Source organism: Haliotis asinina, chromosome 5, assembly GCF_037392515.1.
Source record: "Haliotis asinina isolate JCU_RB_2024 chromosome 5, JCU_Hal_asi_v2, whole genome shotgun sequence".
Taxonomy (NCBI): Eukaryota; Metazoa; Mollusca; class Gastropoda; order Lepetellida; family Haliotidae; genus Haliotis; species Haliotis asinina.
The window spans coordinates 56,437,630-56,463,408 of record NC_090284.1 but is presented as its reverse complement, the minus strand read 5'-3'; the positions used below and the strand labels follow the sequence as shown (position 1 = coordinate 56,463,408).

Genomic DNA, 25,779 nt, shown 5'->3' with positions numbered 1-25,779 from the left:
CTATAGATGTACTAAGTGCTTTCTCCGAAATACTGTTAGTGAAATTTGCCTCTTTGACACATATTGTATACATATCGGGTAACGCATCTGTACTGTGTACTATTTTGTACTGTAAGTCGAATGGCCTTATATACAAATAAACTATACAATCGAAATTGTTGGAAAGCTTGTGCAGCCACAAAAGATATCATATCATGCAGGTTAATTGCAAAACAACGCTCATGTATTGTGGAGACATTGTGTTCAAATTCAGTATGTGTGATGGATGAAATCGTTAAGTATTTGTAGTTACATATAGAAGGTAGGTGTAAAACAGGCTAGGGTAATGACTGAAGTCAGTATTGTTTATGCTTTTTTCCAACATTTCTGAAAGTTGCTTTATTGTACATAAATTTGTTTGGCATTAAAAGAAAATATGAAATGCAATGTGGATACCGTGCATCAACGTTTTCCTTTGGTTATGCTGACAGCTTATCTGAATTTCCTGTGAACATACCAACACTGCATACGTGTATTACGGGTAGTCAACAAAGGCCGATACCCGCCCACCTCAGAATACATTTACTGAAAAGGGCGAGTTCAACTGATTGCTGCAAACCACACCCGAACACACAGCCCACGGAAAGGTAGAATTATAAATTTCTTGCTATTATCTGTAAAATACATATTGTCAAACTGACAAAAGATACCGGTATTGTGTTTTGTCAAATGTTATTCTTGATCTGATAGAAATATACAGCGTTACAACGTCTTGAAATCAATGATACTTGAGAATTTAATGCGGAAGTTGTCTACTGTCGTTAGCACTTTAAATGATGGCCTCTTGGTGCCGTTGCATCAAGTAGGACTAAAGCTATTTGGGCAAATCCAATTATTCCAAGGTAGTGGCGTTGACTGACTCGTGGAGCGGATTAATAGCGTTCAGCTGTAATTTCCATGAACGTATCCGTTCACTCGTGTGAGTGAACAGGCAATATATTTGTAGTCATTGCAGTGCAGATATGTCGGATGAGTTTGTCACGCCTGAAGTGCATGTATCTGACAGGAACGTAGGTTTGGGTCGAGAGTTTTGGGGGTTTGGGGGTTTTGGATTTTTTTTAATTTGTTTGTTTGTTTTGAAGTTTTATAGTTATTATTTTGTTTTCGAGAGTTAACATACTGATAAATTGTTATTTGTTATTTGTATAAGGCTAGTCAATAACATCAACATCGACCTTACTCAAGATGCTACGCCTCGCAGGAATTAATATTGTCATGTTGAAATGTCTGTCCAGGGCCAGCATAAATGGCAGAATACTGGAGTCAGTCCTTCTTCCCCCTTCTGTTTGTTAGACGGTCTCACAGTCCCTGAAACTCAACATTTTCCCTACCGCCAAGCCCTCACTGCGATGCTAAATGAAGCGCGTCTTTTTGCAGATATCCACGGGTTCAGGAATCTCTGGTCTCCCGGGGGCTCCTTTTAAATTCAAAATATGGGTTAGTCAAAACCGTAATATATTCAGAGAATAAGCGTTAGTCTAGCTGTATGGCAGTAAGACTACATTGAGCTGAAGTCTACCGTTGGCACGAAATGTTCCCAAATCCGTATGCTGACCATCTACGCCTTCAAGCCCACGAACACATGACAGTCTTGGTCAAGCTAGCTTCTACTGTAATGTACTGTATAATACAGACAGTCAGAGAACATCCGCTGTATACCTTAATGGGGAAAAAATGGGCAGGTCCATCACATCAACACCAGTGCTATTAACAACGGGGCGGGGCACGACGTTGTCATGGTAACATGTCAGCCCATGATCATGCATGACAGAAGGTTGTGGGCGAAAACCTGACCCCGATACTGGACGAAAGTAACATTATCCTGGTCGACAGTCAGCTGAGGTTGACCATTGACACGAATATGCTCCTCGCATTATTATGAACGTGTGTAAATATATGATAAATATCACCAGGTAAAAGAGATGTCGGTGATCCCAGCGTGACTGTTTGGGCACAGAGGCACATTTACGTGATACCATACGCACGTACGCATGCACGCACGCATACACAGATACATGTGTATGTATTTGACTGTACAGACTGACAGAAAAACAGAAGTACACAGATATCCGTTCGTATTTACTCTCTGTAAGTATGTATGCGCGTGTTGGTGTACAGCTTCTCACGCAGATGCGTGTGTTTTCTGATCATTCATTGCTGCTTATGGAATCTCTAGTGAGGGAAATGTAATCTATTTGTACAAAAATAAACAGGCACAAACTGCATGTGTATCTTATAGATGGCTACCGCCGGGCTAGAGAAGAAAGTAAAGGATAACTTCCTGACGTGTTCCATCTGCTTCGAGATGTACACAGACCCATGTACACTGAGGTGTCATCACACATTCTGCAGGAAATGTGTCACCTCATACATCCAAACAAGACCAGATGCTGTACAGTCCAAGACCATCCCCCGTCCCTTCTGTCGACAAGACACCAAGGTCCCCCACCCCAGAAGGCCGGTAGAGGAGTTTATATGATACATGTAGGTATTTTGAACCAGTGCTAGACTTAACATTGACTTTTGTGTTGTGTTAATATACAGCCTGCTTTCCTAAGCTTTCCATGTTTGAACGAAAATAACTACGACGTTCGTATTTTTGTTTACAGAAACTTCAGGCACCTGTTGTACGATCTGTCAGAAACTAAGGGAGACAACACCAGGGGTCTTGTGGTGTGCTGAGTGACAAGTGGCCCGCTGTGATCAATATGTAAAAATACACCGCGTGGCATCAAGTCTATTAAACCATGACTTGTGTGTCCTTGCGTCTAGGTCAAAGATCAAACAGAGGATCAAATGTACACAAGAATAACCATGTTGAGTTCCACTGTCAAGACTGTGGGAAGGCTGCCTGTCAGACATGTTGTATCATCTACCACAGAGAGTGTAAGACTGTCGTCTCCACCGAATCTATGAAGCCAGCGGTGAAGGCAGCACTGATGGAGAAGAGACTTGACATGGAGAAAAGTCTGAAAGTGAGGTCCAAAAATGTGACATCAGCAAACACCAAAGTATGTCTAGAATCACAGAGTCAGCTGTTCAAACAAAAGTTGATCAGCCAAACAGCCATTAACAAGATTTAACGGAAGGAAACACAACTGTATACGCCGATCAACTCCGAGCTGATGTGACGCTGGAAGAGATCGAGATGTACAGACAACATTATGAGCTTATTGACCAGGCCTTGGATCGGACAGTGAGATGGACCTGTATGACGCGTATCAGGCCTGGGAGTCGGGAGTTGTAGAGATGGAGGATGTCAGGGATACAGAGGCAGAAGACACCCAGTGAATAAAATACATCATCTTTAAACGAGACACTGACAAAGTCCTGTAAGCATTAAATAGCGTACAGCCGGGGACACCTGACGTCACATACCGGGATCAGGGTACATGCCTGCCATCACCAGTGCTGGTTGACACGATGGATGGAAAGGTGACAGTTGATGACGAGGTCCCTGGCTTATATGACGTGATGGTTCTGGTTGTAGATGGTCTACAGACACGTGTTGTTACGGACCTGGATAACATGTGCGTGAAATCTTTCTTCACAAGAAATAATCATTCATGCCATAGTAGGCTTCCCCCAACATAGGATATCAGTCCATATGGAATGACACAGTTGAATGACAAGCAGGTGATGGTTGCTGTCACAGACTCCCTTCAGGTTGTAAGAGTAGAAGTGACCCCTGACTTGGTGCTGCTCGAGACCACCACAACATGTACCGGATACTACAGTCTGGCTGTTCTGAATCCATCATCTCTAGCAGCAGGTCGTTGGGAAAGTGTTGATATCCTGGACATGGCTGGAGACGTGTTGAGGTCAGTCACTACATACATTGATGCCTCACTGTTTACCTTCCCCTCCTACATGTGTGTCAACAAGAAGGGTAGTCTACCCGTGTCTGACTGCTGGAAGGTGTCTGTGACATGTCTGACGCCAGAGGGGGATGTTGTGTGGAGATACGCCCCTACCTTAGACTCAGCAATCTTCAACCCCGTGGTATCACTACTACCAGCAGAGGAGACATCCTGCTTGTAGACGGGGACACGGGGATACAGCTGACAGAGTCGGGGGAGTTTGTCAGAGAACTGCTCATGTTAGAAGATGATGATGAGATGGACACGGGTGAAGATGATGAGGCACAGATATATGGTATATGTTTTGATAAATACGGTTTCTTATTTCTATGCACAGACACGGAAGTGAAAGAGTACATATTTGCCTAGCAGAAAACAAAAGAATGAAAGTACGCGCAGAGCTGTAGTTTAATCGTTTTCCATTGACTGTTCGTGAATGCTTTACATGAAGTTAGTCTGAAAATGGCCAAGACGTACGAGTATCGTTATCGTATGAATAGCAGGCATGCAATATTCAGTCATGATCATTTTCAGAGAATTGCACACATGCATTATTCAAAGAGGTCATTTGAGCATGAAGTGAAATAGTCCACGTGATCATCAGGTGAAACACACCGGTGGATACATCTGTTGGTGAGATTGCTGGGGTGACCTGAGCTACATAACGACTACTCGATCTCGACATTGTACTGTACCTGGTTCCAGCTGAGGTATGAACGCCCTAAGCACAGTAGTCTCACAGTGTCCGAACCACATTATTGCCCCTAGTACCATGCCCTGTCTGCAACTCTGTAGCTTTAAATAAACAAGATATGAACTTTTCTCACTCACAGACACAGAGACGTAGAATAAAGCAAGTCAAGGTTTCCTCAGGTTCTGAAGCTCTTATCTCCCCGGGGTTCCTTTTCAATTTATAAGGGTTAGTTTGTTACTATACATGTTAAAAGACCATGCATGAGTCTATAGGCACAGCTGAAGTGTCGGTTTCTTCCTCATAGTGTATTCAGATTTGATACACGTGATACACGTAGACCATGTTGTCCGGTGCAGACACATGCACTAATGAGTCACTTCCAGCAATTAGCCATATAGACAGATGACTCAATGAAACACATCGGTGATGGTGATGGTTGTAGGGATACTCAGACAGGAAAATGGAATCTTAACAAAATACGATAATGTATACCACCTTGTTAATAAACTGACGAGCAAAAGAAAGTACACAGGTGTAATTGTTGCTGCAATCCCAAATATGCGTAAACTTATTGTAGAACATTGATTGTATAGAACGCAACCATCTATTTTCTTTTGTCAAAATGCAGCCAAAACATTTGAACGTGTTTTGCACAAAGTTTCGCAAAATTGTGATTATTGTTGTACAGAGGGTATAAAAAATATTTGTCGTGAAGACTAACCACCACAAACAATATCTTCGTTCAAGGATATAGCAACCCTGATATACCGGAGGCGAGACTCCAATCCGGGAAGGGACCCAACAAAAGTTCGAAAGTCTGTACTTTACTGAGAAAGTGTAATCTCAAACATAATATATGCTACATTTGACCACTTTCTAAATGGAATAGCCTATAGGGGTGTAGTAGCTTCCAGATGTTTCTAAATCTAAATCTAGTACACGTCCAAACATAGCACATCACTGCCCCCACCTGAATACCCACTTATGTAATGTGTTGAACTTAAAACCATGTCCCACAATCACTAACACCGCCACATAACACCTGATACAATATCTATGGTTCACACTTACTTTAGCGAGACAGTTTTTGAAGCCATCTTTCCCATTTCTTAGAGCTGTATACTTAACTTTCATTGTTTCCTACTGAACGACCACTTTCTATAAAACTTGCATGAAGTCTGACCGAAAAGTTTCAATTAATTTTAACAAAACTCTTTTTCGTTCATTCGTGGCCAACTGGTGTTATTCCGGGATAAGAATCTTCTTGGGTTTACGGAGAGGAGCGACAGGTGACGAATGACAAAATATTCTGAGTGGACAAGGAGGTTTGGTGAGATATGTGCCTACTATTTCCTATTTATAAATTCCTGAGGTCAAGAATCTTGTGCACCTTGCCTTCATCTTTATTTTGTATCGATACAATCCTTCATCAATAACTGACTGTGAGCTGTGAGTGGCGACCGTTTGGGACGGCCGGGTTAGGCAGCCGAGTGAAAGATTTCCACAGAAGGCGACTCAAACCATTGATGCTAATCACACCAGGACAGGCCCGCCGGAAAGGTAGATTTTCAGATAAATGTAAGTTGATTTTTCTTTAACCGTAAACATTGTCAAACTGAAACTGTGTAAAACATTATGTTAGAAGCATAGACAATATCTAAGCATCGTGATATCAAAGCAACGAATCTTACAAGGAAATATTGATGAGTGCTTCGTAATACTCAGTTCACTCACACTCAGCTTCAGCAGTAACATTATACCCTATGGTAGTCGTATGTCATGACACTGATCCAGTAGAGACAATTTGAAAACAAAACTAAACTTTCATATAATGGTTCATAGATTTGTACAATATTAGTATCGGTCGGTCCCCATTCAAATTTCGGCGAAGATATCTCCTGAACCGTCCCCACTTAACTATGACTCAAAGGTGTACTTAACAACTTGTTGCTATGGAACAAGCAGATAATGTCTACTACCCGTGTTACTGGGCTGATCTTAGGTGTCGTGGAACAGACAGCTAGTATATACCATGACTCGTGGCGTGTTTGTCTTGATTTGATCAGGGTATTTTCCACACGTTGTCTGTCTTCACACAACAACTACAGTGTCGAAGCATAGCGTAGTATAGACCCGGTCTTTTCCGAATGCTGAGTTCCTGGACGTACAGTTATTTCATCCTTCGAAGAAATAGGTCTAAATAAGCGAACAACACGTACCCGAGTTTGTTCTTTATTACTTTGTAGAAATTATCATTTAAATTATTACCTTGGAGACTTGTCCAAGTCTACAGATCCCGGAAACCACACTTTTTTAAGACTGGTTTGGTTGTAGTTTAACGCCTCAGCAATATTAAAGCCAGGACCACACAATCCGGTGATCAACATCATGAGCATCGATCTACGCATCTGGAATACGATGACATGTGTCAACCAGTTGAGCGAGTCTGACCACCCTTCAGTTACTCCCATCTCCGTACATGCATCCATTCACACCTAAACCACTTGGAGTACATGGTATCCTGACCACAGTATCTACACATGCATGTGTCATTGTTAGTCACTTTTCTATCCACTCTACATCTCTTTTGTCTCTACATCGCTATACATATTCGAACATAATTATATCAGTACGATTCTCTAAAAGTGTAAAACAGTCGAAGGGATTTGAATTTATGTCGTCTAGTGGTTTGATACTGATAGTGCATATTTAACATGCGCACACAACCTTGCTTATATCCAAGAATTACACACAGACAACTGGTAGGAATATATTTAAAGCATCAGACGTTATTGTTAGTTTGTCAACGTTGATTTTTTTGGAATGCTTGAATGTTTTTGACATTCGGAATGTCTTTGACATATTTAATACTCAAAGAACATTTACAAATAACCATGATATTTATCTTTATCAGTGTAAACATTCCTTAATGCACAAATAATATTAAGAACTTTTAAACTTTCTGATTTCTACAGAAACAGCAGAAACAAAAGTGAGCAGCTGCATTTCGTGAAACAAGAGACAGTGTGAGAGACGTGACCCGAGTGGAAACCATACTGACAAATCATTGCTCAGATCAGAAGTAATTAAATTAAAGAAGCTGTTTGAATTCTAAACCCAGTACAATCCTGCAGATATGGTAGATCAACATCAGTTGCTTTCAAAACTATGTATGATGATCTTAAAGAGCGCTTTGAGTGAGTGAGTGAGTTTAATTTTACGCCGAAATGAGCAATATTCCAGACATATGGCGGCGGCCTGTAAATAATTGAGTGTAGACCAAACAATCCAGTGATCAACAGCAGGAGCATCGATCTGAGCAGTTGGGAACCGATGACATCTGTCATCAGCCTGACCACCCGATCCCGTTAGTCGCCTCTTACGACAAGCCAAGTCGCCTCTTATGGCAAGCATGGGTTGCTGAAGGCCTGGTCTCCCGTAAAGCTAAACTCACCCACTACTCACCACACACACACACAAACACACACACACACACACAATTCCGTAAATTGCGTAGATCGATGTTCGTGTCTGTTGGAGACTTATTATTAACACTATGATTATTGGTGAACATTGCTGAGTGCGGCAATAAACAACAAACAGACAACAAACCATATTGCATTAATGTACTCACTTTGACTGAATCACAGCGTTATGTAATACTCCTCAACTGTAAACACAATCGTTCCTTCACTACACTCTTCTATACAGAAATTACGAAGTTGTGCTGATTCAATTCACCTGTCATCACTCACCCTTTTCGAACTACATGTCCCGTAGTGCTCACTAACTGTGCCGGGACACATTTTACGGACAGAGTCGAACGGCGACCGAGTGAGCGCAGGAGTCAACAGGGTTCCCTGGGTCTCTTGCGCATGCGCTACGCTCATTGTCGGAACGTTGCGCAGGCACAACAGAACCAGGGAACCAGGCTGGGGCAGGTGTGAACAGTTCATATGTGTCAGCCAGTAGGCCAGGCGTCTAACATTGTCGGAAGTCAATCTGTGAATGAATCTGTGTCTTTGGAATCTAGTTAAACAAATTGGAATATAGGTCCCATTGACAGTGAACACAAGTCACAATTATGCAGTTTGTTGAAGCAGTATGAGGAAAGCATCTTTCCTGGATTAGGTTTCGTGCAAGACTTTACCTGTGAACTGAATTTTAAGGATGATGCTCATCTCAGTCAAGTGCGACATGGCCGACGTCATTTCGGTCCTCATATTGACTTTGTAGACAAACAGACAGTCTGATTGAACAGGACATAGTTGAACCAAGTACCTCTACTGTGTTATCACCAATAGTTTTGGCACGCAAATCGGATTCATCACTGAGATTTTGTCCTGACCTACGTGATATAAACAAGCAGATAAAAGATGAATTTTTTTCCATTGATGTCTCCAAATGAAGCCCTTATGAGACTTAACAAGTCCAAAAAATACTTTAGCAGACTTGACATGAATGCTGCTTACAATCAGATAAATCTTGCTGAACAATCTCGTCCTCTCACTGCATTTAGACGAGCTCGGGTGTTTACCAGTTCAAACGAATGTGTTTCGGGTTAAAGACTGCACCATTAGCCTTTCAAAGTATGATGCATGTAGTACTATGTGATTTAACTCGTGGTCACGTTTTGGTGTATTTGGATGATGTGTTAGTTCGTTCCTGTACAGCTGATGAACATTTGAACAATTTGAGACAGGTATTTGAAACATTTGCGTCCAATGGTGTTACTTTGAGACCAGACAAATGCTTTTTTTCTTCATGGAGTGTCCAATATCTAGGTTATGAAATTCTGCTTCAGGTGTTAGTCCAGGAAAGAAAGGTTTGGAAGTAATCATGCAGTTTCCGGTTCCGACTTCGTGGGAAGAAGTTCGTTCATTTGTGGGCCTTGCAACGTACTTTCAGAGGTTCATTCCAAATTTTTCAGATCTTATTTTGCCTCTTAGTAGTATTGTTGAAAATCGTGTCTACTGTTGGCAGTCGCCACATCAGGAATCGTTTGATAGCCTCAAGTTGATCTTGACGTCTTACCCTGTTTTGAAACATCCTGATTTTAGTGCAGAAGCGTCGGAATTCATAATACAAACAGATGCTAGTACGACAGGCTTAGCGGGAGTGCTTTTGCAAGATGACCATCCCATTAGTTATGCTTCGAAGAAACTGTCCAAATCTGAACGAACTATTCCACTATTCACAGAGAAGCACTGGCAATAATTTGGGCTGTTAGAAAATGTCGACAATATGTATCTGGGAAGACGTTTCGTTTGAGAACAGATCACAAACCTCTGACATACATTTTGACATCAAAATCAGAGACATTTGCCAGATGGAATTTAGAACTTTCTGAGTACTCATTTGACATTGATCACATTCCAGGGAATGAAAACATTCTAAGTGATGTTTTGAGTCATATGCCTGGTGAAGACATCAACCAACTGCCAGCATTAGCTGTGACTAGAGGTCAGGGAAGTCGACGATATATTATTTTGAAGGCTCATAAACTGGGTCACTTTGGTGTAAAAAAGAACATGGCAATTAGCACAAATAGTTGATTCTTCAATTACACAGGTAGCTGAAATTGTGGATACATCGACAGGATGTGTGTATAGAGGGTCCACATGGTATACCAAGGTCTCCGTTAGGTGTTACTGTTACTGCTTTGCGTCAGGATTTGTTATAATCAAGTGTTATGGTGAATTCCTACATGACAAGTCATCTGATCGTTCATCGAGAAAAACAGTCGTCGTAAGTGTTGATCAGGTTGTGCCAGACCTTTCTGGAGAGGGGAGGGATGTGAGGTAGTTTCCGGTAATTGGACGGCATCACCCAAACGCAACAATGATCAACAGTAGCGTGCGCCTGCACGTGGACTTATAAACTGTGATGCGAGATCGTTTTTCGATTGTTGTCAGTCTTGTCTTTGTCTTCGTCCACTAAACGTCTTGTGTTATATCTGCATTGTGTTGTGTGGGCCTGAACACCTTACACTACATTGGCTAGTTCTGTCCAGAGATTATCGCGGATTGTCATTGTGGATTGACAGCCTGTTACTGCATGTACCATCACATTATTGAAGAACAGTCCACACTTAAGGCACAGGATATCTGATGTCGAACTCCTCACAGATGCGCACAGTAGAACATGGAACTGTGCGCTGCCTGTAATATAGGGGTACAACTTACACAGCTTCCATGCGGAGTGTGTCTCTATTCTTGAATGAATTTGTCTGGACATGTCGAAGTCTCTTCGTTTGATACTCTATCAGCCGACATCTTGGACTGCACGGAATGGAGAGTTTTTGCTGTTGGTGTCTTCCATGATGGGTGACTTGGCAAATGTTCGTGTCCAAGTATTTCTCAATGTAAATGGACAGCCCATATTTGTGTAATATTCCGATGACATCGGGAACGAATCCATAATACTTTGGAGAACGTTGCTGTCTGTATTCCATGAGTCTAGTAAGAAGGAGCTTTTTGTGCAGAGCTTGGGCATGGAGATGAAGAATTTGACTCAGGAATAGAAGTTTCCTCCTGTCGATGTATGCTTCTATTGGATGCCATCCTTACCAAACTCTGACACATGTCAGAACTTGTTCTGTTTGGAAGTCCCTGTATAATAGCTTTGATGCAGTGGTATTGTGCCCTCTCCAACATTGTTATCTGTGTAGGCGGAATGAAGTTCCAGAGTTCACATCCATATAATGCTTTTGGAAGACAGCATAGTTTAATAAGTTTGGCATTTGTCGTCGGGTTAAGAGCTGATTTATGAGCACCATATTCTAAGAGTGATCTAACATTTGACCTGCAGGCTGAGACAGTTCTCTCCATGCTATTAAAGTTTTTGTCGAGGAGAATACCCACATGCTTGACACTGTGCGATACAGGAAGTGGTTCTTTGCATAGGGTGAGTTGTCCTGTTTGTACTTTATCACCTGGCTTGTTGATGAAAGAGACCACAGTGCTCTTCGAGGGGGAAAAGTTGAAACGCCAGTGGTTGCTGTAATCTTCACAGATGTGGAGAAGGTCTTGAGCACAGGGAATTCTTGGATTGATGACACCCATCATGTACATCGAGGACTACAGCTTCTTTGTTGGAGGTGAAGTAGTGGAGGTCAAGGTGAAGTAACGGGAGCTCTCAGAACCAAGTTTTACACAACTCTTCATTTCTGTGTAGAGAGAATCCAGTAGTGACCACCTTCCGTTAGTGATACCCTCATTGAATAGCTGCAGTTTTAGTCCATCAGTACACACTTGACTGTTTAATGATAGAATGAGTCTAACTGAGATTCGAACCGCAGTCGACTCAGCTAATTCAGGCAAGACACCAGGTATCGACGACATCCCGGCCGAGCTGCTGGAATCAGATTCCGTCATAAATACATTAGATAATCTGTTTAACGAATGGTCCAAAGTAATCAAAACGCCAGTCCCGATATGTTTCAACATAGACCCGAGAGATCACCTTGCATATTTCGGCATCACTCTGACAGCCTCGATATGTAAGCTGTATTGTAGTGTTCTGAACAGGAGGTTACAAGTATGCAAAGACTTTCAGTGTTCGAGTGAATGGATTCAAAACCTCCTGCTTTGCAGTGAACCGTGGGCTAAAACAAGGATGCCTCCTGTCGCCATTGTTATTTAATCTTTTCATTGATGATTTACTGTATAAGCTCAATAGCCTGGACGTCGGTGTAAATATTGATAGTGTCTGTATAGCAGCTTTAGCATATGCAGAAATACTGGTCTGCTAGCGGAACCGATCTTAATGTACTTTTAGAATTTTTAAATGATTGGTGTGGTATTAATAAAGTAGAAATAAATTAATTACCGTCCATTTCAACGACGCAGGATGTATTTACGGTTGGGAATAATCTCTTAGATATTATTAACAGTTACAACTATCTTGGTTTACTTTTTACTGAATTTGTGGATTTTACTACATGGCTCGGGCAGCCACAAAAACGCTAATAGGGCTTTAGGCCTCTTAATTCAAAGTTTGAAGGTGTTGGGAATATGCATTTCAGTACTTATACAAAACTATACGACAGCATGGTTTGGTCTGTGTTAAGCTATAGTGCAGCTATCTGGGGCGCTTACGATGTGTCAGCGGTCAGTGCTGTGCATCACTGGGCCATTCTCTCTTTCATGTGACTTGGAAAGTACCCCCCCTAACGTTACATGTGCAGTCAATGGGTATATTGGATGGGTCCAACGTATTTTAGGACAGTGGTCTTGTATTTCTAGACTGTGGTGTCGTTCCATAATACGGAAAATCGATTACATAAAGTGGTGTTTGTATGGGCGGACAGATGTGGGTTAATCCTTCAAAAGAACTGGAATTTCAGATTAAGAAAGACGTTTACTTCATTTGATTTACATCACTTTTTAGATGCACCTGTTATGATTAACAAATCTGTTTTATGTTCACTTACTGAAGATAAGATTATGAATGGGTTTGTTGCCACGTGGAATTTATTGTTAGGTAAAGAAGAAGGCAGAACTGGTTTGAATACAATTAGGCTCTATAACCATTGTCCATCACATGCCTAGCCAATATGGATTGGCTTTGTCACACTTTCGATGTGGGGTAGGCCCGATAAGAGTGGAAACGGGCCGCTGTGAAAATATTGTATTTGAACATAGAAAATGTTTCCATTTTATCAATGATGTTGAAGAGGAATTACATGTTATGCTCCACTGTGTATTATATGATGACCTGAGAGATACCCTTTTTAACTAGTGCAACACTTTATGCCCAGATTTTTAGATAAATGTGGTATTGATAAAATGTGTTTTATTTTTAGCGACCCTTCCATATGTTTTAATACAGCCAAAATCTGCTTCCTTATTTTAAAACGTAGACAAAAATTATTATATGCCTAAAACTTCTTTTTATCCTTTTTATGTCTCTCATAATTCTTTTTTTAATGATTCTGTACACTTTTATAAATGAATGGTATGATCGCTTGGATATCCTAACTATGTACAGCAATGAGACGTTATTAAACCATTGCCTGCCTGCCATGCAGGTGTTTGTGACAAGTATAATCCGGTCCACTAACCATTCAGGCAATTTTCATGTCACAAAACAGTAATGCACAACATCTAACAGCTTATCTATCTCAATGAAATATTCCAAATAGCATTTGCATGAAACTCAAATGTTTATGATCACGTGCAATTTATACTGTACTTGTCAATTGCATTATAGGCTTCAAGGTCTAATGCTATACGAATAAACTTCTGTTCTGCTCTGAATGTTAGAGTTTTTTTATCTTAGTGATGTATTTGTGTCGCCAAAGATTACTTCCCTAGGTCATTTTATAATCGCATATATCACAAAGGTGATACAAGATAGGTATCCACTATTCACAGTTCCTTTAAACACAGAAAAATATCTCGACGATATTAATATTCTTGTTTCATTGTCCAGGGTCAACTGAAATGTTCCATTTTCCATATACGGAAAACAATCCATACCTGCAGCAGGAAATAATGGTTTCTACTTTCGTCATGACATGTGACCTGCACATAAGTAACATGACATGGGAAACAGGTAAATAATTAATTCAGTATTGCTTATACTGTTTCCAACTATAATATTTTCTGAAACCTTTTAAAAAAAAGGTTGCTGAACATTTAATTTGTTTGGCATTTTAAGGAAAATATGATGCTGTATTGCTGTAATGTGGATGGCCTGCATCAACGTTTCCTTAATGTGTGTTGACAAATTATCTATATTTCCTGTAAGCATACGAACTCCAGGTCACGTGTTACCGACAGGCAACAGAGGGCGATCCGGTCTGAACCAAAAGAACGTTTACGGAAAAAGGCGAGTACAACCGATTTTGACTATTAAACCACACCGGAACACACAGCCAGCGGAAAGGTAGATTATAAAGTCGGGTGTTTTTCTATGGAGTACGCTTTGTCAAATTGATAGCTGATACCAGTAATTGGGTGTACTGTTAAATATAATTCATTATGTAGCAGAAATACACAGATTCAACACGTCCAGGAATCAGTAATACTTGAGGATTTAACTCGCAAGGTGTCTACTTTCGTTATCACTTTAAAGGATGGTAACATAATAATGATAAGAAGAAGAATGTTAGAGCAGGACTGGAGTTAACTGGGTAAATACAGTTATTCAAATACTGACATTGACTGATTCGTGGTGTTGATTAATACTGTTCACGTGTAATTTCGATTAATGTATCCGTTCACTCGTTTCTCCTACTGTGCTTTGTGCGATAACATAGACCTGGCGGCTGAGGGGCCAGAACTGGGATCAGTTCTTCTTCCCCATACTGTATGGTAGACGGGCGCACAGTCCCAAAACCACATTATTTTCCCTACTGACAATGCTGTGTTTAAGGAGACATAACATTTTTTCCCAAGTGGATGACTGAGTCGTTAAGCTAACTTTTGTGAGGTGCCAGTAAGGCATCGGTTGGAACGCAGTTCTGTAACATACTGACTTCCATCGAGGTTGAGGGTCTACTAGTAAAGGGAAGTAACTTTTGTTGATTATGTCATCTGTTCTCCGACGCTATTATTCTTGATCTGAAAGAATAAGTGTGTAGGAAAGAAGTTTGTCAGCTTGGATACATGGGGACATGTTCTGGCACAGACTACATCTCAAAACACCCACAAACAAACAAAAAAACACACACACACACACACACACACACACACACACACACTCAGACTCTGGCACAGACTACATTTCAAAACAGTCAGACAGACAGACAGACAGATAGATAGGCAGACAGACACAGACATATACTAGACAAACTGGTAGGGAAACTGGTATTCTAATGACTGATATCTTGATATCTTATCAGTGTGTCAATAAGTTTACATATATCCCTAACAATTTGTCCAGTATACATACACTAATGCCTATATGCAGTCTGCAATTAGTAAAATATAATATTTTTTCATTAACGAAAGAGACACACAAACTACATGTTTATCTCATAGATGGCTGCCACTGGGCTAGAGAAGAAAGTAAAGGATAACTTCCTGACGTGCTCCATCTGCTTCGAGATGTACACAGACCCATGCACACTGAGGTGTCATCACACATTCTGCAGGAAATGTGTCACCTCATACATACAAACCAGAACAGATGCTGCACAGTCCAGGACCATCCCCTGTCCCTGCTGTCGACAAGGCACCAAGGTCCCTGACCCCAGCAGGCCGGTGGAGAACTGGGCGGGGCAGATCAAACCCAACATCATTATACAGAAGTTGACTGAGAAACCAGGTTAAGTTGAAGCTAAATTTTCAAACAGTGGTTTTATTTATATTAATTTAATTTCAATACAACATATATTATGTTTTGTGACATTAGGTGTTGGTTAATTTAATAAAGATTATACCTGTAAATTCTGTATATAAAATGCACATTAATTCTGTATGTGTGTGTGTGTATATATATATATATATATGTGTGTGTGTGTGTGTGTGTGTGTGTGTGTGTGTGTGTGTGTGTGTATGCCAAAAGTCTCCTAAAATATCGTTGTTTATTTTATTTTTATGTTTATAATTTCATTATTAGTATTTGTTGTGTTTTTTTACTTTTTGTATTTTTGTTTATCTACATGTTTTTGCAGTGTTGACGAATAACTGCTGCACAATCTGTCACCAATTAGGGGAGATAGCTCCAGGGATCATGTGGTGTCCAGAATGCAAAGTGGTCCTCTGTGAAAGATGCGTGAAGATACATTGGGTCAGTCCTATGTCAGCTGACCATGACCTCTTTGATCTTGAAACCAAGGAGAGGGGGAAAAGGGAGGAAAGCAACCAGCCAACTCCAGAAAGGGAAAAGGTCAACAATAAAAGTCCTAAAAGGTGTAATCTGAAGGCACCAAAGCTAGTTAACACCATTGATACCAGGAGGATCTGTGGCAAGATGTTGTTTAACATTCGTGCTATCGCAGTTCTTGTGGTAGACGATGTACAGACGATTGTAGTCGCTGACGGGGACCGTAACTGTATAGCATCGTTTTATTGCAGAAACAACACGTGGCGTTGCAGTTCACTTGGTCTGTTGGAATCTCCGTGGGGTGTAACACAGGTGGAGGAGAAGCAGGTACTGGTTGCTCTACCCACATCTTGCCAGATACTCAAGGTGAATGTCACCCCGGACCTGGCGCCGCTCTCAAACATCACAACACGTATCGGGTACTACAGTCTGGCTGTCCTGAGCCACTCATCGCTTGCAGCAAGCACAGACTATTGCGTCGATATCCTGGATATGTCGGGCCTGGTGTTGAGATCAGTTACCACACACAACAACATCCAGCTGTTCACGTACCCGGACTTCATCTACGTCAACAACAAGGGTAACATACTCGTGTCTGACTGGGGGCAGAAGTCTGTGACATGTCTGACGTCAGAGGGAGATGTTGTGTGGAGATACGTCTCAGGAGACGGAGCCCTTGACATTCCGCACGGAATTACCACGACCAGGACGGGAGACATTCTTGTGGTCAACAGTAACTCCAACAACATCATACAGCTGACAGATAAGGGAGAGTTTGTCAGAGATCTTCTCACTTCAGAAGATAGTGTGTCTTCCCTGAAGAGTATTTACTGTCATTCAGGTGAATCTTTCTTTATATGTTGTAACGCAGGAGTGAAGGAGTACAAATTTTAGTATATTTTAACCCGTGTTGAACCCCTTCGATTGAAATCCGTTGTTGTCACAGCAATGATACTGGCATCCACAGCATAGGGGTGACCAGTACCTCGTACCTCGGAAGCCTGATGAAAGACTGCAGCAGTTCGATTCGCCTCTGTATCTCGATTAGGTAGAGTGTTGTTTCGGAACAGTCGAGATTGCTGCCAGTGACGTTGGACACACTGAACGTAGTCAGCCGTCAACATCATAGTTTGTTGGTACCCATTCACTTTGTCTGCTGATCAGAGCAGCATATGCCACTGCAGACTGACCTTTAGCAGTTACAATGCATGCAAATAACCTGCAGGCGTTGTGCTTATTGCAGAAAACCAATCTCATACACAATGAATGAAATCAAGTAAATCAAGGCGTTCTGTTTATTGCAGAAAACCAATCTCATACACAATGAATGAAATCAAGTAAATCAAGGCGTTCTGCTTATTGCAGAAAACCAATCTCATACACAATGAATGAAATCAAGTAAGTCACAAGTGTGATGATGAATTAAATCTCATCATCTTACCTTAAAACTAAAGACAGGGGCACTTGAGCAGTCTAAACACATGTACCAAATGCAGGAATAATTCAAAATTTAACGAGGTAATATTTGATTTCCCAGTCACTAGAGAGGAAATCTTAGATAGCATGATTCATTTGACTAACTGAAATGTAATACACCAACAAGAATTGATAAAACAATATCTGATTTATATAAACACTCAGCAGATAATAATTTAATTTGATATGAGAAAATAGTAAGTTCCCCAAACGTTGGGCAATTGGCATAACAGACCCTATCCCTCTCTCATTTCTGGAAATAAATAAATAAGTAAGTAAATAAATAAATGACTTGTAAACTAGGGAGACTCAGTGGATAAGATCAGCAAAGGGCAAGCTGACTAAAGACAGGGATATACTAGTACAACAGCAGATAATATGTTTATACCACAAAGAATTATTCAAGGATAATTATTCTAATCATTATTTATAGTATTTCCAAATAATTTGGAATCAGTACAACGAAATAAACTGGCTTCTATTTCATACCTGCGGCTTCAATGGCAAAATGAGTAAATTTCTAAGCAATCTTTATGAAAAAATTAAGGTCTGTATTAGAGGTAATCAAAATATCTCAGAAACATTTGACTTGCAACTTGGTATAAGACAAGGTTGCATACTATGCACATTTCTATTTTCTTTTTTCATGCATGTGTTAGCACGACAAGTCAAGACCAATTGTGTACATGGGATTCAACTCTACCATGATATACTAGTAGATCATATTATCCTATAATTATCTGTAGAAGACATTGTTTTGTTCTCATGCACGACCAGTGGCTTACAGAATCAAATTAATGAACTTGAACGTTATTGCGTTAAATGGAAATTAACTGTAAATAGAAAAAAAAACGGAAATTGTTGTATTATTTACAAATGGAGGCAAATTGTCTTTTATAAATATTTGGGATCATGTTTCACCAGTGGCCAGTCGTGGACGATGCATGTGAATTAAGCAGTGTGTCGGGAATGAAAGGCACTAACTGGATTCACGAAACAGTTAAGTGTATTTGGTAACATTAAAAACTAGTACTCTTTGTTCTTTAAAATGTCCGATACCAAATTAAGTCCTATTCTCTCATATGGAGCCGAAATTTGGGGACAACAAAATTTGACGAAATTGAAAATCCATTTGTATGCATACACAACTGAAACTGAGTTGAAATTATCGCAGTGATTTGTGATCTACATGTGTCATTATTAACTAGTTTCATTTTAAACAACTCTCGTTTGTATAGATAACTCTGTGTATAAATTTGTATTGAAAAATCCAAAAGCTTTGTGTCTTTGGTGGTGTCTCTATACTGCAAAACTATGGTCTTCCGACTGATTTATCGCATTTTATCCCATTTTCGCATCCGTTATGAAAATTGGATTTAGAGACTATCGTAAAATGATCTCCATCCAGTGAGTTTAATAAAATAATTCCAAGGGGAACATGGAATTTGTTATGCCTGGTGACCAGCTGTTTGAATTGCTTTTTTTTCATTTTTTTATTGCTAAGGATGACACGGTTTGGGTCAAGTACAGTGTCGTTAATATCAAATTTCGTGTTAAGTTCAGCATATGAGAGTAACTGTTTGTAACTGAAAATGTACTTGACATGAACAATTCCTTGTTTGAACCAGATATTAATTATCAGACATGGATTGAACATCTACGTAGATTCTCCGTGCTATTTTGTGTTGATAGAGACAGTGTTACAGCCGACTGATGACTCTTAGCCTGGTCTTCATCCACAAAGAAGATATCTAACCGAGCTTGTTGGCGAGGGTTTCTTTTCCACATGTATATTTTCTCGTGTCAGTGTTTACCTCTCTCCATGCGTCTAGTAAGTTCACGTTTGACGAGCCTTAGAGTTGTTTATTTTCTTATATGTTTTCCAGGTTAATCGAAGGATCTAAAACAAGGTTCCAATCTCAATAAATTGCAATTAATTCATCACCCATAACTATATTCTTATTGGATAAATCTATGTAAAAGGTAGGAGTGTCTGAATTTGGTCCACATACATTTGTAAGGGTAAGTTTAATACGGCCAACGGACAGCTAAAATGATGTAGTTTCCGTTTTCATCCTTAGACATCTTCTGTATTTCGTATTCAACTCAGCTCAACTCGTATTCAAAAAGTCAAAACTTCCGGTTGCGCATTGTGAAGGCTTAACATTTGTTCACGTGGGTGAAATCCTGGTAATCTTCTAGAAGCTAACGCTAATCATTTGCATTAAAGTGAAGGAAACCTGAAACATACTGTCAAAACTTTGAACTTTCTTAAACAATGGCCCACACACAACTAGTTATACGCACAAAGGCCGGCGCCTGTGTTGATGACATCTTAGCTTTGGAAAAATGGGATTGCAGATTTAATGCAGGAAAACAGGACCTGCAAGACTCGATTGATGGCGTCAGAAGTGATTTTCAAGAGATGAAAGGAAGTGAACTTGATTTGACGGCGCAAACCATGAAACAGTATTGCTGATCAATGCAGTGTGGTGAGTGAGTGTGTTTAGTTTTACGCCGCACTCAGCAATATTCCAGCTATACGGCGGCGGTCTGTATATAATCGAGTAGGATTATTTCGGAATTATTCAACAACGGAAAAAGCTGAAAGCACCATAACACCGTCAGAATGTTCTTGAAGTCCTTTCAAGGTAGTGGACATGCAAATGTCACATTTCAAGGACTTTAGGAAACTAAGCACCAAAAGCATCAGAACTGTCTTCAGTGAGGCTAGTGGAGGAAAGGTTGCATTCTCAAAGGTTCTTTAGTTTAGTTAAGTTGTGTGAGTTTAGCTTTACGCCGCACTCAGCAATATTCCAGCTATATGGCGGAGGTCTGTAAATAATCGAGTCTGGACCAGACAATCCAGTGATCAACAGCAGGAGCATCGATCTGCGCAATTGGGAACCGATGACATGTGTCAACCAAGTCGGCGAGCCTGACCACACGATCCCGTTAGTCGCCTCTTATGACAAGCTCAGTCGCTTTTTATGGCAAGCATGGGTGGCTGAAGGCCCACCCCGGACCTTCACGGGTCGTTTACAGTAGAAATAAAGGTGGTACAAAATAAATCCATGTGTAAGTTCCCTTTAAATTGTATTAATATATAATCCTGATAATAGTATACATGTTAATGTTTACATGGTTAGTGAATAGTGTGCGTAGAAAAATACAATACAAGTGACTAAAAATCAACCTAGCAGTTTCAGCTCAAATCAGATCAGTGTCAATATTCAATACGCAGTACCGCTTGTAAAGTGGTCCAATGTAGCATTTGTTGAATTTGGGTTTGGTCAGTATAGAACAGATGCTACTACTTTTGGTGGATTTAGCAATTTCATTAACATATTAAATAGTTTTATCAAATTAAGTAATGATTCCTAAAGAAACATTCGTACGAAATTTATGTAACACCATTAGTTAGTGATTTAGCTTAGGGTGATAAGGTTTCATGATCGACAGTGGAATCCATATAATGAGCATTGCTCTGCTAGCATGCAGAAATTCAAACGGTTACCAACACGTGATATTTGGTGTTTGGGAAGTTTCACTTGTAACACCATGGACCATTATAACTGGCACTTAAACGTAAATTACAAAACGTATATTACATTTTGTTTTCCTGAAGTGATCAGGCGGTTGTGTATCTGTGTCGATGCTGTAGCAAACTATGGAATGAAGTGTTGTTTCAAAGAAACCAACGGTTCCATAACTCTTGACAACAACGTTACAAAAATATCATCACCGTCGCGTATGATTACGTTTCTAAAATCGGCCTTTAAAACGGTGCCCCAGTTTGCCAGCAGGTGTTGTTTAAAGGTTCATCGTTACTGGACCGTGTTGATCTCTTAAAACAGCGGATGATGATGCACGTTTTAGTTACCCCTGAGCTTTTGAACAAAGTTCACCTTACCACTGAGCTGAGTGAATTTACTATATGATAGACACAAGTTCCGAGTGAAAGCCAGGAGACGAGGGACTGTACTCTGGAAGTGTTCCAAAGCTACCAACAACCTCATCAGCATTACAGGAACATCATCCACAATCATGTCCCAGACCCTAGAAAGCTGAAACCATATGCCCTCCTTGCCAAATAGGAGAAATAGTTGATCACAGACTTGTACCAAGTATCTACCAAGATGAAGTTAATATGGCAAAATTGTTTTATTTTAGCAAGATTAATGATGATATACCAGTCTCATATTCAATATGAAACATCTGTTCACTTGTCTAATATATGCCTCCTACAAATATCCAACTCAAAACTGATGTATGCATGTGATATTGTGTATAATGTGATATTTAGTAGTAATATATGTTTGTAACATGGCAATAGTGCCAATGTTCCCGAATGGTTGTATTTCATAATACTGTGAGATGAGATTGTTGATAAAATTAATGATGATGATAATATACCATTTAAAGAGTAGGAGATATTGAATTTACAAGGTTGACAAAATGCAAATGAAGAAGCTAGGGAGGAAACAGATCATGGAGAGAAATTAAGGGAAATTGTGACAATTTATTCCATTCCTTTGGAAATGTTTCATCTTTATGCATACATATTGCTTTTTTCTCATATACACTGGCTAGTGGTATGCTTGCAAGATGGAATAGCGTCTACTTGTTTGAATGGTATATATAGGTCGATATATTCGAGTGAGTGAGGTCACAATGTCATTTTTATGGGTAGTCTAATTACCCCGGACCATATTAGACAGGGAACAGCTTGCTCTTCACGCTTATACATGTGTGTCCTCTATTCCCACACTCCCTTTATAAAACAAAAAAAACCAAAAAAAAACCCAAACAAACAAACAAACAAAACTACACTCAAACAGTAGATGCCATACATACTTTCGCGCCTGTTTACATATGATAATGGTGATTCTCTAATTCCAATCTTGTTCACATAAGTATTAAGTGTTAATATATTCTGAGTAAACTTGTACTGGAAATCTTTCAAATTTACACTCTGTGTACATCTACTGGGCATTGAATGTATATATCATTCTGGGGATTCGTCTTCCTAATATTTCTTTCCATTAAGACATTAAATAATTTTAATATTAATAAATATAGCAATTAAAGTAATAAAGTATTCTTTCAAATAGAAGAGTCCATTTTCAGATCATATGGGTGAAACTCGTTTATCATTGAGTAATCTGTGGTTAACAAACCATGAAGTGTTGTTTCAAGAATGTAGACGAAGAGAAAACAACCCCTCACCGGAAACAGAGACACGGTACCCCACACACAGGTCAATCCACACAAGGCATTTTAGTTTTCTTGCTTTTCGAGTTTCCTGTACTTTACTTGTTAGTATTAATGTATTTAAAGATCTAGAAGTACTTTCAGTTTCACGAATCGCATCTTGCAAACTCAACGAATCCAACTGTCCACTTTTATTGGGAATAACTGATATTCACGAATGTGCGTCTTTGGTTGAGTGGATTCTTGAGGGTCTGTACTTGGACAGTAGTCATGTGACCAACTGACGAGTCACATGATACAAACATGGCGGTCTAATCAGCTGATATCAGAATACGGAAATGCGAAGTTCCGAGGAGCTCATCATGTGCATGTTGTTCTCTGCACACAAACTGTAACGGTGCGTGCACAAGGACAGTCTTCTACACAAGGGCAAAATGGGAATGAAAGAGGACGAAGTGGAACTATTTCTCAGAACCCCTCACAGTTCCACCAGATTGTCAAGAAAATGGTACTTTCTTGTGGGGGTTCTCGTCGGGTTGATCACATCGTTTTGTGCATTTGCCGGAGTTTATTTAGTGTTTTTTGACCAAGTCAGTGGTCAGTTTCAAGATTGCAGCGGTCACAGTCAGCAAGATCACAATCCTGTCACCAAGCCTCCACTCCCGGATGTAAGAACAAGCCAGTGGCAGTGTGATATCTCTAAGGGCAAGTATACATTATTTTGCATTCTAAATGTCCAAGTAAAGGCAAGAATAAATTATTTTGCATACCAAATGGCCGGCTTAAGGCAATTAGATCTTATTGTACATTTTAAATAACCAAGGAAAGACTAGTAAAAATTATTTTGCATGCTAAATGCCTGAGTAAAGTCAAGCATAAATTATTTTGCATTCTAAATGGCTGAATAAAAACTGGGTTCATTGTAATTATTTTACATCCTAAATGTAACGCATAATTTTGCATACTGAATGGTCAAGTAAAGGCAAAAATTTTGCATTCAAAATGTCCGAGGTGAAACAGGGTTCATATGTAATTATCTTCCATTCTAAAACTGGAGTCATTGTAATCATTGTAATCATTGTAATCATTTTGCATACTGAATGGCTGAGTAAAGGCAAGTATATATTATTTTGCATTCTAAATGTCTGAGTGAAAACTGGGGTCACTGTAATTATTTTGCATTCTAAATGACCGGGTAACTGATCATTTTGCATACTGTATGGCCGTGTGAAGGCAAGTATAAATTATTTTGTGATACTTAATGACCGCATATCAATTTAACTGCCCACCATTGAGCAAAAGACCTGACAGAAGATTCAACAATCAGTTGGGGCAAAGATGCATAAGTTACCATACTTTCTATACTTATCGCCTCTATGCATATTTCTTAACCATCTTCCACCCTTTGGTATGTAGAGACCTGGCGCTAATTATTTTAACTAACATGTTGCACAAACTACAATCATGGATGAATTACATTCAGTAGACACCTATGTTAATGATACATAATTGTTGCCATAGGCAATGAAAATTCTTTATTTAGATATTATTTATTGTTTCTGTGTATTTCAGATAGAAGTAATTCAAATAATTTTAAGATGATTATAGGGAGTCGACTCAGTGATAATTCTGTTGTATAATACTTTGTACCTTGATCTTATCTAACGCATAGGGAATACTGGATGAGATTCATACGGTACATATGTTGTAGAGACACAGGGCAACTGTGACCAGATATAACCTTCAAGATAAATACTTTGTTAAATGAGTGAGTTTAGTTTTACGCCTCACTGAGCAATATTCCAGCTATATGGCGGCAGTCTGTAAATAATCAAGTCGGGTCCAGACAACCCAGTGATCAACAGCATGAGCATCAACCTGCGCAATTGGGAACCGATGACATGTGCCAACCTAGTCAGTGAGCCTGACAACCTGATGCTGATAATCATCTCTTCTGACAAGCGTAGTCACCTTTTATTGCAAGCATGGGTTGAAGACCTATTCTACCCCTGACCAACATGAATTCTTTGTTAAATGATGGTGAAGTGGAATTTAGGAGTGTCATGTTATTTCATATCTGGGAGTTTGAAAACGTGCACATACATCACATGCACGATGAATCTCAAGCACTGAAAGTGTTTGTACCCAAGTATACAATGTTCTTGAAAGCGATGTGATGGGAGTTTGCAATTTCCATGTCATTGTGTGTCCTAGCAGCTTCGTGACTTTGTAGATAGTTTCAAAATCCACATCCTTGCCACTATAGTACATACATGCATATATTTTTACAGTTATAGCCGATACAGGTCTTACATTAAAAAATACCTATTTGCTTAATACTAAACATCTTCAGAGCTGTAGTTAACATTTCTCAATAAGGGTGGTCACGATCAACATTAAAAAAGGTTATGTCAATACTTTGATGCATAAACAAAAATCTGTACAAAACGTTTTAAGGTGGGGTGGGGGGTCATGCTACTGAGCTCTATGCATGCTTTATTTGTTATTGTACAACTTTCTGGAATGCTTTTGAAGATCATTCTATCTATAAATCAAGGACTCTGGCATAAGAGGAATGAATGACCAACACTCAGTAGATGAACGGCAGTGGAGTAGCCAGCTGGTTAAAGTGTTCACTCATCACATCAAAGACCCGGGTTCAAATTCCTACATGGGTATAATGTGTGAGGCCCATTCATGGTGTCCCCCACTGTGATATTG

The 25,779-nt window shown here is 39.8% G+C and overlaps 2 protein-coding genes across 2 annotated transcripts in view; both read left to right on the top strand.

Annotated features, from left to right (window-relative positions):
• Positions 1-25,779, top strand: part of LOC137284874 (lysosomal alpha-glucosidase-like) — a 64,692-nt gene that overhangs the window by 16,399 nt on the left and 22,514 nt on the right. The window contains exon 2 of the mRNA XM_067816900.1: positions 23,472-23,763. Coding sequence (XP_067673001.1) covers positions 23,493-23,763 — 271 coding nt within the window. The 5' untranslated portion in view covers positions 23,472-23,492. The remainder of the gene's footprint in view (positions 1-23,471; positions 23,764-25,779) is intronic.
• Positions 14,434-19,305, top strand: LOC137284882 (uncharacterized). Its single transcript, XM_067816911.1, has 3 exons — positions 14,434-14,484; positions 15,582-15,867; positions 16,217-19,305. The coding sequence occupies exons 2-3, from the start codon at positions 15,582-15,584 to the stop codon at positions 17,260-17,262; spliced, it is 1,332 nt and encodes a 443-aa protein (XP_067673012.1). The 5' UTR covers positions 14,434-14,484; the 3' UTR covers positions 17,263-19,305.